This window comes from Gouania willdenowi, chromosome 10, assembly GCF_900634775.1.
Source record: "Gouania willdenowi chromosome 10, fGouWil2.1, whole genome shotgun sequence".
Classification (NCBI taxonomy): Eukaryota; Metazoa; Chordata; class Actinopteri; order Blenniiformes; family Gobiesocidae; genus Gouania; species Gouania willdenowi.
The window spans coordinates 18,694,799-18,706,166 of NC_041053.1; the positions used below are offsets into that span (position 1 = coordinate 18,694,799).

General features: G+C 37.0%; 1 protein-coding gene across 1 annotated transcript; it reads left to right on the forward strand.

Annotated features, from left to right (window-relative positions):
• Positions 1-8,981: 8,981 nt before the first annotated feature.
• Positions 8,982-10,605, forward strand: LOC114471344 (C-X-C motif chemokine 10-like). The gene is made up of 4 exons (XM_028460100.1): positions 8,982-9,160; positions 9,236-9,356; positions 9,522-9,596; positions 10,317-10,605. The coding sequence occupies exons 1-4, from the start codon at positions 8,983-8,985 to the stop codon at positions 10,387-10,389; spliced, it is 447 nt and encodes a 148-aa protein (XP_028315901.1). The 5' UTR covers position 8,982; the 3' UTR covers positions 10,390-10,605.
• Positions 10,606-11,368: the final 763 nt, after the last annotated feature.

The window sequence follows — 11,368 nt, forward strand, 5'->3', positions numbered from 1 at the left end:
AGTAACTCAGCAGCACAAGTCAAACATGTCATGAACTTTTCAATAATATTAACAGGGAATGATCTTTGTATGTATTTTGATGGGGTTACGACATTTGCAAGACTCTTAATGATCACAAATGTATTCATGTCACCACAAAAAAAAAACATTTGCCTTGCAGAACAAAACAAGTCAGGGTTCTTAGAATAGACTGGAAACCACACCAGTTTTACTGACTTCATGTGAAATCTATAGAGGAAAGGAGCGCTGGCGTCATTAGTTCCTGTCAGTTTGCTCCTGTCAGCAGTTCTGTTTCTTTTGCTTTTATTTTAATGAAAAGCTCCTCTCAGAAAGGAAATATGTTGGAGGGCCATCCCCTGGTTTACACACACCAGCCTACCCACATACACCCACTAATGAAACGGTCATTATCTCCATAATAAGTCAACTCTGCCACTCAGAGCTGGACTGTATGTCAACACATCCGGAGCAAACTGTCCTTCACTGTTGGAGCTACACGAGCAAAAAGCAAGAAATAACAACAATGGAGATAAATTATGTATTTATTTACCATTTATTTAGTCAGGGAAGTTGCAGTGAGATTAGGAACCTCTTTTTCAAGAGAAGACAGGACAGGCACCAGTAAAAGTTAAGCAAACATACAATACCAACAATAGTTGAAATGAACAATTATACACAACACTAAATAAGTATAACTAAAGACAGTTTTAAAAAGCACTACATGGAATCTGCCTCAAATTATCTTAGTTTGGATTTAAGAGTTCAACAAAATAATCGGAATTTCCATTACTTTTCCTAGTTCAATAAGAACTTTAAGTAATGTGAAAATCAAGGATGAACATTTCTCACAACAACTAAGGGACAGATGTAGGTTGGAATAAATTAGCCATGCTTTCTCCAACTGTTAGTACAAGACTTTGACAAATACAGTACAGTAGTCCCTCGCTCTATCGTGGTTCACCTTTCGCGGCCTCGGTGCTTCGCGGATTTTTTTACAGTGCAATTTTGGATGCATTTTTTTGCAGTGTATGAACGTGCATTGTTTTCTGCGTCCTGATTGGCTAATGCTGCGTTCACCCACCAGCGACACATCCAACTGGGTGAGTTTCACAGCCTGCTGAAGTGAGGAGCTGTGCTCATTTTTCTCCCCTCACAAACCTCTAGTGAAAAAATCTGGCGCAATTAACTCAACTCAACTTTAATTATATAGCGCATAATACAACAAAGTCATCTCAAAGCGCTGAACAAAATATGAAGTCCATAGTAAAAAGAAGAAAGAACCCAACAAGATCCAAGATCCACATGAACAAGCAATTAGCGACAGTGGGAAGAAAAAACTCCCTCTTTTTTATAGGAAGAAACCTCCAGCGGAACCAGGTTCAGAGGTGGCAGCCATCCGCTTCGACTGGTTGGGGTTAGTGAGCAGAATTAGCGGCTAATGCTATCCTAGCTCAGTGCTACAGAGAGAACTTTTACCTGCTACTACCACCTCCTCACTGATTCTCCTCCACACCAAATTCTTCCTAGTCCGGTCCTGGTTATAAAGGCCGTGTCATACAGCTCCTGGTGGTCACACACAGCTTCTACTCCATGGTTGAATGGGTGAACAGACTGGTGTCCGTGCTGACGTGACGTCATCTTCAACACAGACTCTGAATGCGTTCGGCGTTAATGTCTGATCACTAGCTGTGCGACTCTGAAGTGCTGACATAGTCTCTCCAGCATGCCCAGTGGGAGTGAGGCCCCCAAACTGGACCCCCTCAATGCCCTGGCTGCGCCTAGAAATTCTGTCCATAAAAGTTGTGAACAGAATCTGTGACAAAGGGCAGCCCTAACAGAGTCCAATCCTCACTGGAAACAAGTTCAACTTACTGCCGACAATGTGGACCAAGCTCTGACTCCAGTTGTACAGGGAACGGACAGCCCTAATCAAGGGGTCTGGTACCCTGTATTCCCAGAGGACCCCTATAGGAGTCCCCTAGGGACACTGTTGAATGCCTTCTCCAAGTCCACAAAACCCATGTGGACTGGTTGAGCAAACTCCCATGCACCCTCAAGGACTGGTACACAGTTCCACGACCAGGACAAAAAAAAAAATGCATGGTTCCTCCTGGATCCAAGGTTTGACTATCCGATGGACCCTCCTCTCCAGTACCCCTGAAAATACCTTACCGGGGAGCCTCAGGAGTGTGATCCCTTTATAGTTGGAACTCACCCTCCGATCCCCCTTTTTAAAAGGGGGTCCACAACCCTGGTCTTGCAGTCAAGAGGCACTACCCCCGATGTGCACACGATGCTGTAGAGTTGTGTCAACCATGACAGCCCCACAACATCCATGGCCTTGAGGAACTTCGGGCGAATCTTATCCATCCCCGGGGCCCTGCCACCAAGGAGCTTTTTAACCACCTCGGCGACCTCAGCCCCAGAGATAGGAGAGTCCACTCCTGGGTCCTCAGGCTCTGTTTCCTCATCGGAAGCCATGTCGTTGGGATTGAGGAGGTCATTGAAGTATTCCTTCCATCGATCCACAATGTCCCGAGTCAAGGTCAGCAGCGCACCATCCACTCATACACGGTGTTGACCACTGCCCCCCTCCTGAGACGCTGGATGGTGGTCCAGAACCTCTTCAAAGCCGTCAATAAGTCGTACTCCATGGCCTCACCAAACTCCTCCCATGTCTGGGTTTTTGCCTCTGCAACCGCCATGGCTGCACTCTGCTTGGTCCGTCGATAACTGTCTACTGCCTCCATAGTCCACAGGCAAAAAGGCATGATAGGATTCCTTCTCCAGTTTGAAGGTATCTCTCACCCCCGGTGTCACCACCAGGTGGTGATTGGTTGACAGCTCCGCCCCTCTCTTCACCCGAGTGTCCAAGACATGTGGCCGCAAGTCCAATGACACAACTACAAAGTCAATCATCAAACTGTGTCCTCGGGTGTCCTGGTGCCAAGTGCCCATATGGACACCCTTATGTCTGAACATGATGTTTGTTATGGACAAACTATGACGAGCACAGAAGTCCAATAACGGGTTCCGATCAGGGGAACAAGGGAATTCCAAGAATGAACACTCTACAGTACTCCCACTAAGGAATCCAAGAAGGGTGTATACTCTGAGCCGCTGTTTGGCCCATAGGCACAAACAACAGTCAAGATCCATCCCCCACCCAAAGCCAAAATGCTTGACGTAAACAGTATATACTTGCAAGTTCTTACATTTTCAATGCTCATGAAAAAATAAAACAATTTAGAGTCATTGTATGTGATGTTAAAATGAAAATTACAATTTTATCTAAAAAAACAACCTAATTTTTTCTTTCTTTTCTTTTTCCTTTCCTCGCTCTTAGGCTAACAATTTGAGTCAATGCAAAAACATCAGTTTTTCACTTATGAAGCTAATAAATCAATGCTAAAAAGAAATGACCAACATATCCATGCTGTGTTGATACAATATTTTGACAGTTGTTTGAATCGGCCTTTAATCACGACCAACTGCTGTCTTGCACACAGGTGACAGACATAGTCAATTACTGATGCCTCAGGTGACATTTCCATGTGCTATTTAGCTCAGTGACATAGAGGATGTTCCATCATGAAATAATTATGGATTTATAATGTGTTTGATCTATTGGTTTATTAACTAATATATGCAGCAGTAGAATTCATGTAATGAACTAAGTTTTAAGCATAGTACCTTATCAGTGACATGGAGCATCTCCTCTGGTGTCAAAAATGTGCAGCTGCTGTAATTGCACTCAGGCAATTTTTAATTGTTCTATTTTTTCCAATGACCTTTTCATTGACTTAACAGAGTTTAGTTTACCTCTTCTTCATACAATACACCTAATCATCTCAGTAAAAAGACATTTCTGTAAACATCTGTATTAAGACACTAAACTAACAAAACGCTAACCACAAGCTAATGTTGTGCAGGTGCCTCTCTAAAAGACCTCACTGTAGCACTCATTACAGATCCTGTTAGTTGCAACACTTCTCTATCTGAACTAACCACAGTAATCACGCAGCAGCTGCAGATATAAGAACACACAGGCTTTTAAAACCAAATACTGAGAACTGAAGAGGAAAAGGTTTAAAATATGTCCAATCATAGGTAATAAGGGATGTATTGTGAGATTTTAACATATTTTAGTATTATTAATATAAGGAATTAGGTATTTTCTATTATGGGTGTGCTAATGTATGAAGAATATAAACTTTATCTAACTGTTTATGAATTTAGTAGTTGAAATGATATATTTTATCGAGAGTCAATTTGGTGAATCAAAATTTGGAAAATTGTTTCTTGCTTCTTTTTTTTCTTAATTGGACCTAGCAGTGGAAAGTTTGGGAAAAAAAACACTTCCTCAAAGTCCTTTGCCCTGAAGATGTAGAATATGTGTATTGATGACAGGAAAGATGACAGGAAATTAGTAGACTCAAGTTCCCTATTTAAAAATATTTTTAAATGATATACAGTATTTTATCTGGAGTCATTTTGGTGAATCAAGATTTGGAAAACTGTTTCTTGCTTCTTTGCTAAACTTCAACCTAATCTTTTGGGGTTAATGTCTAGTTATTGTTAGATTTTTTTTTATTTTTTTTTTAAATTGGACCGGCGGAACTCTTAATTTGGGGAAATCCCAAGAAAAAAAAAAAACACTTCCTCAAAGTCCTTTGCCCTGAAGATGATCTGATCCTTTCCATTTTGATGTGGTGACAAAATCAATCAATTAAAGATATTATTTAAAAAGAAGAATACAAGAATAGATTTTTTTTTTTTTTTGTTCCATGCCATTCATGTGAAGGCTAAAATTCCATCACGTGATGGAAAATCTGAATCTATGAGTTTGTTTTGTTTTCTGTAGAAGCTAAAGGTGTTAACCACTACAGCGTGCCCTCTACTCATTACTGCTATGGGGCATAAGTACCTGTTTGCCTTGGGAGACCCTACCGGGGACATTAAGCCCCCGACAACATAGCAAGGATCATTGGGGTATTCATACCCCTCCACCACGTTAAGGTGGCGGTTCATGGAGGGGATTTCTTTCTTTCTTTCTTTCTTTCTCTCACGAACAATCACCACATTTTGCACAAAGGAGCTGCAAAAACAGACCAATAGCCCTAACGGTGTTGCTACAGGAAGCCACTAAAAGACTTTTGGACCATATGTGCTACAGATTTGAAACGTTAACCAAAATGTAGCAACAACAATTTTACAGTTAAATCAATCGCACATTATGAAGTCAATTACTCATCTTTTTCTCTTTTTTTAAATGAAAAAAATACTTATTAAACCTTTCTCCTCTCACAGTTTTTTTCTCAATTCCTAGCAAACTTGCTGCAGCTCATCATTAGGCAATTTTTAATTCTTCTGTTTTTCCAATAAATCATAGGTAATAAGGGATGTGTTGTGAGATTTTAACTTCCATATTATTATTGTTATTATTAGAAAATAGAAATGAGGTATTTTTCTGTTATGGGTGTGCTAATGTATGAAGAATATAAACTTTATCTAACTGTTTATGAATTTAAGAGTGATGTAGAATATGTGTATTGATGACAGGAAAGATGACAGGAAATTAGTAGACTCAAGTTCCCTATTTAAAAATATTTTTAAATGATATACAGTATTTTATCTGGAGTCATTTTGGTGAATCAAGATTTGGAAAACTGTTTCTTGCTTCTTTGCTAAACTTCAACCTAATCTTTTGGGGTTAATGTCTAGTTATTGTTAGATTTTTTGTTTTGTTTTTTTTAAATTGGACCGGCGGAACTCCTAATTTGGGGAAACCCCTAGAAAAAAACAAGCACTTCCTCAAAGTCCTTTGCCCTGAAGATGATCAAATCCTTTCCATTTTGATGTGGTGACAAAATCAATCAATGAAAGATATTATTTCAAAAGAAGAATACAAGAATAGATTTTTTTTGTTCCATGCCATTCATGTGAAGGCTAAAATTCCATCACGTGATGGAAAATCTGAATCTATGAGTTTGTTTTGTTTTCTGTAGAAGCTAAAGGCGTTAACCACTACAGCGTGCCCTCTACTCATTACTGCTATGGGGCATAAATACCTGTTTGCCTTGGGAGACCCTACCGGGGACATTAAGCCCCCGACAACATAGCACCCAGGATCATTGGGGTATTCATACCCCTCCACCACGTTAAGGTGGCGGTTCATGGAGGGGATTTCTTTCTTTCTTTATTTCTTTCTCTCACGAACAATCACCACATTTTGCACAAAGGAGCTGCAAAAACAGACCAATAGCCCTAACGGTGTTGCTACAGGAAGCCACTAAAAGACTTTTGGACCATATGTGCTACAGATTTGAAACGTTAACCAAAATGTAGCAACAACACTTTTACAGTTAAATCAATCGCACATTATGAAGTCAATTACTCATCTTTCTCTTTTTTTTTTAAATGAAAAAAATACTTATTAAACCTTTCTCCTCTCGCTGTTTTTTTCTCAATTCCTAGCAAACTTGCTGCAGCTCATCATTAGGCAATTTTTAATTCTTCTGTTTTTCCAATAAATCATAGGCAATAAGGGATGTGTTGTGAGATTTTAACTTCCATATTATTATTGTTATTATTAGAAAATAGAAATTAGGTATTTTTCTGTTATGGGTGTGCTAATGTATGAAGAATATAAACTTTATCTAACTGTTTATGAATTTAAGAGTGATGTAGAATATGTGTATTGATGAGAGGAAAGATGACAGGAAATTAGTAGACTCAAGTTCCCTATTTAAAAATATTTTTAAATGATATACAGTATTTTATCTGGAGTCATTTTGGTGAATCAAGATTTGGAAAACTGTTTCTTGCTTCTTTGCTAAACTTCAACCTAATATTTTGGGGTTAATGTCTAGTTATTGTTAGATTTTTTATTTTATTTTTTAAATTGGACCGGCGGAACTCCTAATTTGGGGAAACCCCTAGAAAAAAAAAAACACTTCCTCAAAGTCCTTTGCGCTGAAGATGATCTAATCCTTTCCATTTTGATGTGGTGACAAAATCAATCAATTAAAGATATTATTTCAAAAGAAGAATACAAGAATAGATTTTTTTTTTTTTTTGTTCCATGCCATTCATGTGAAGGCTAAAATTCCATCACGTGATGGAAAATCTGAATCTATGAGTTTGTTTTGTTTGCTGTAGAAGCTAAAGGTGTTAACCACTACAGCGTGCCCTCTACTCATTACTGCTATGGGGCATAAGTACCTGTTTGCCTTGGGAGACCCTACCGGGGACATTAAGCCCCCGACAACATAGCACCCAGGATCATTGGGGTATTCATACCCCTCCACCACGTTAAGGTGGCGGTTCATGGAGGGGATTTCTTTCTTTCTTTATTTCTTTCTCTCACGAACAATCACCACATTTTGCACAAAGGAGCTGCAAAAACAGACCAATAGCCCTAACGGTGTTGCTACAGGAAGCCACTAAAAGACTTTTGGATCATATGTGCTACAGATTTGAAACATTGACCAAAATGTAGCAACAACACTTTTACAGTTAAATCAATCGCACATTATGAAGTCAATTACTCATCTTTTTTCTTTTTTTTTAAATGAAAAAAATACTTATTAAACATTTCTCCTCATAGTTTTTTTTCTCAATTCCTAGCAAACTTGCTGCAGCTCATCATTAGGCAATTTTTAATTCTTCTGTTTTTCAATAAATCATAGGTAATAAGGGATGTGTTGTGAGATTTTAACATACATTATTATTATTATTATTATTATTATTATTATTATTAGAAATTAGGTATTTTTCTATTATGGGTGTGCTAATGTATGAAGAATATAAACTTTATGTAACTGTTTATGAATTTAAGAGTGATGTAGAATATGTGTATTGATGAGAGGAAAGATGACAGGAAATTAGTAGACTCAAGTTCCCTATTTAAAAATATTTTTAAATGATATACAGTATTTTATCTGGAGTCATTTTGGTGAATCAAGATTTGGAAAACTGTTTCTTGCTTCTTTGCTAAACTTCAACCTAATCATTTGGGGTTAATGTCTAGTTATTGTTAGATTTTTTTTTTATTTTTTAAATTGGACTGGCGGAACTCCTAATTTGGGGAAACCCCTAGAAAAAAACAAGTACTTCCTCAAAGTCCTTTGCCCTGAAGATGATCTAATCCTTTCCATTTTGATGTGGTGACAAAATCAATCAATAGAAGCTATTATTTAAAAAGAAGAATACAAGAATTGATTTTTTTTTTGTTCCATGCCATTCATGTGAAGGCTAAAACTCCATCACGTGATGGAAAATCTGAATCTATGAGTTCGTTTTGTTTGCTGTAGAAGCTGAAGGTGTTAACCACTACAACCCATTACTGCTATGGGGCATGGGTCACAACCAACACTGAAGTCAATTATAAATCATACACTCATTTAGAAACTCAACTTTTAGACTCCAAAATTGATTGTTAAACATCCCTGATTATCAAGTACAAAACACATATGGCCAAGTCCTCAGTTAGCTTGTTTGTATCACGAAAGTACCTATAATTCACACAGAACTCATATTCAGCTTCTTTATAATGATAGCTACATTCTGCTTAGAACTGTTGGATTATTTGTCTTTTGATTTCTTCACCTTGTTTTAAGGCTTGCTCATTGGAATAAAGTGTATCTGTTCTTTGGTCTTCTTTCTGTGTGGACATGAAAAGGTTTGTCAGGGCCCTAGAATATCCTCTTAGAATGGTGAACATGTGACCTTTCTATGATATACCCTGCAGCAGTATAGGATCGAGGATAGCTAGATACTCATGAAATGATTTATCAATTGTTTTACACCACAATGGCGGTTTGTGTTTACTAAAGTAATGCTTCTTATCTTTAAAAATATAGTTTAAATGCAACAATCGGCAGATGTGGGGGAAGTGTGGGCGGATGACTGGGTTTTTCTGGTTTTTGAAGTTTCACTTTCCCCAAATGAAAGTTTCCCTCTTCACAGTAACGGTGATGTATGCGGCCGAGGAGTGTATTTAAGGAGGCCCTCCGCTCAGTGTCTTCATATTCATCCACTGCAGGGCAGAAAGTCACACTGACCAAGAAAAGAAAAGAAAGAAAGAAAGCAACCATGTCCCGCATCATTAACCTGTGCCTGCTCCTGGCTGTTGTCGTTTGCTTCTGCAACGCTCAATGTAAGTTTTGAAAACTTTTATCATTTATTAGCTGAAATGGATCAGTCATTTTTGCTTTTACTTCATCTTTTCTAGTGCATTCATCAAAACAGCAATGTCTGTGTAGGAGTGTGACGAACAGCCTGAGCAAGGAATCTCCAGTTAAATCCCTGCAGTTGTTCCAAGCAACAAACTTCTGCAACAAAGTAGAGATTGTGTAAGTTATTTATTTTTGACGTAAGTGAATTGTTGCATAAATGCGTTTGAATTAATTGTTGTTCACCAATTTATGATTATTACTGGATTTTCATGATAACCGCTTGCATGTTTGATACAATGTTGTATATGAGATTGTGTGACGTTTTATTGCCCTGTCTGACAGTGTCACCATGGAGAACGACGAACGCTACTGCCTGAATCCAAAGTCCAACGTCTTTAAGAAAAAACTTTCATTCCTGTAAGTCTTAAATACACTCACCACACCAAACAGTAATTCTCGTCTATACGAGTAAATCACTGCAGATCGATTATTCATTTTTATTTTTCTCATATTTACTTTGCTGTCATCCTGTGCAAATGTGTCTAATTTGTAGAGGTGAAAGTAACGACGTAAAGTAATGACGAGTACTCACATTTCTGTAATTGAGTTGCTTTTATAGGTACTTGTACTTTTTTGAGTATGTTTCGAAATCAGTCTTTTTTACTTGTACTTAAGTACAGTAATTTTTAAAAGAAGTAATTTGTTAAATTTCTACACACAACCGTTACTAGTAAATTATTATTTTTTTTGTTTTAAAATGATCAACGGACAATGTGAAACTCAGTTTTAGAGTTAATGAATGTAGTTATACTTAGAGTCTGAGATTTCTTTTTTTTCTTTTAATTTATATTGGTGTTATGTTATTTATTTCATTTTTTTATTCTAAATTTTGACAAACTTTTTATTTCATACAGATGAATTAAGTTCCAATTGTGCAAAATTTGTATCTTCCTTTTTAAGTTTTTACATGAGATGTTTACTGTATGCAAGGGAACCATGCCAAGATTTATAACCAAAAATAAACGTGGGGGGTGACTACTAATAACTACTATTTCATTGAGCTACATTTAACTTGTAATTTAGTATTTTATGTATAACTTGTCTTCATGTCTGGTAATTAGTGTGTTTTTGCCACAGGTTGAATAAACGCTCCAAAGGTGTGTTCACTCTTACCAAAAGCGGGGCAAGCTCCACAACTGCAGCCTTCTAATCAAAACCTCAAAGATGTTAATGTGAAAGAAATATTCTCATTTTTATTTTTTTTATCATTTGTTCAAATTGCCATTTAAAATGCCATATGTATGTTTATTTTGCCATTTTTGTGACCTAAAGCTTTTGACTTCCTCCCGCTGCGTTACAAATGTTAATGATAATGTTTTTCACGATTGTATAAATGTTTATTTATTTTCGGATTATTTTTCTACAGGTTGGCAAACAAAATTATTATTTACAACTTGCAACTTATTCTGTATTTCAAATGGGATTGTCCTTTTAAATAATAAAATATCATCAAATCCAAAAGAGTTCAGCTTTTGTATTTCAGCAATGTCACAACAGTGACACCATGTGGCTGAGGGAGGGTAGTACAGAGAGCAATGCTGCTGCTTCACAGCACACACACACACACACACTCACACACACACACACACACACGCTTTTATCTGTCCTCAGATGCCCGTGAACATGTCTGAGCATTTTTCACCAAATATGTCACTACAGGAAACGTTTCACATCAATCATTGGTTTTAATGTTCACGATGGATGTTAAAAATATTTCTTTGATGGGAAAGCAATTTTTATTTATGAAGAGAAAGGCTGAAAATCAGTTAGTGTTAATGCTTTAAAAAAGCCTCCAATTTGTTCTTAACATTTTAACAGTAATTTGAGAGTTAATGCATTATGTATGTCAAATCTTATGTTTTTACATAAACTTTTTAATGATGGGATAGGAATTATTATTATTATTATTATTATTATTATTATTATTATTATTATTATTATTATTATTATATTTTTTTGCCCCATATGCCATTTCATTCATTTCAACTTTATTTCAGACCATATAAAAGAGGTACAAACAACAATAAATACAATATATTCACATAGCACATGTAGTTAAAACACATACAAACATTCCTGTCAATGCTAATAAAAGGAGGAAAATTTAGTGCCACTTAATGTATGCTCAA

Coding starts and splice junctions, on each gene's coding strand:
- LOC114471344 (XM_028460100.1), top strand. CDS start 8,983: ATGCGGCCGAGGAGTGTATTTAAGGAGGCCCTCCGCTCAGTGTCTTCA. Junction 9,161..9,235: donor TTGCTTCTGCAACGCTCAAT/GTAAGTTTTGAA, acceptor CATCTTTTCTAG/TGCATTCATCAAAACAGCAA. Junction 9,597..10,316: donor AAGAAAAAACTTTCATTCCT/GTAAGTCTTAAA, acceptor TTTTTGCCACAG/GTTGAATAAACGCTCCAAAG.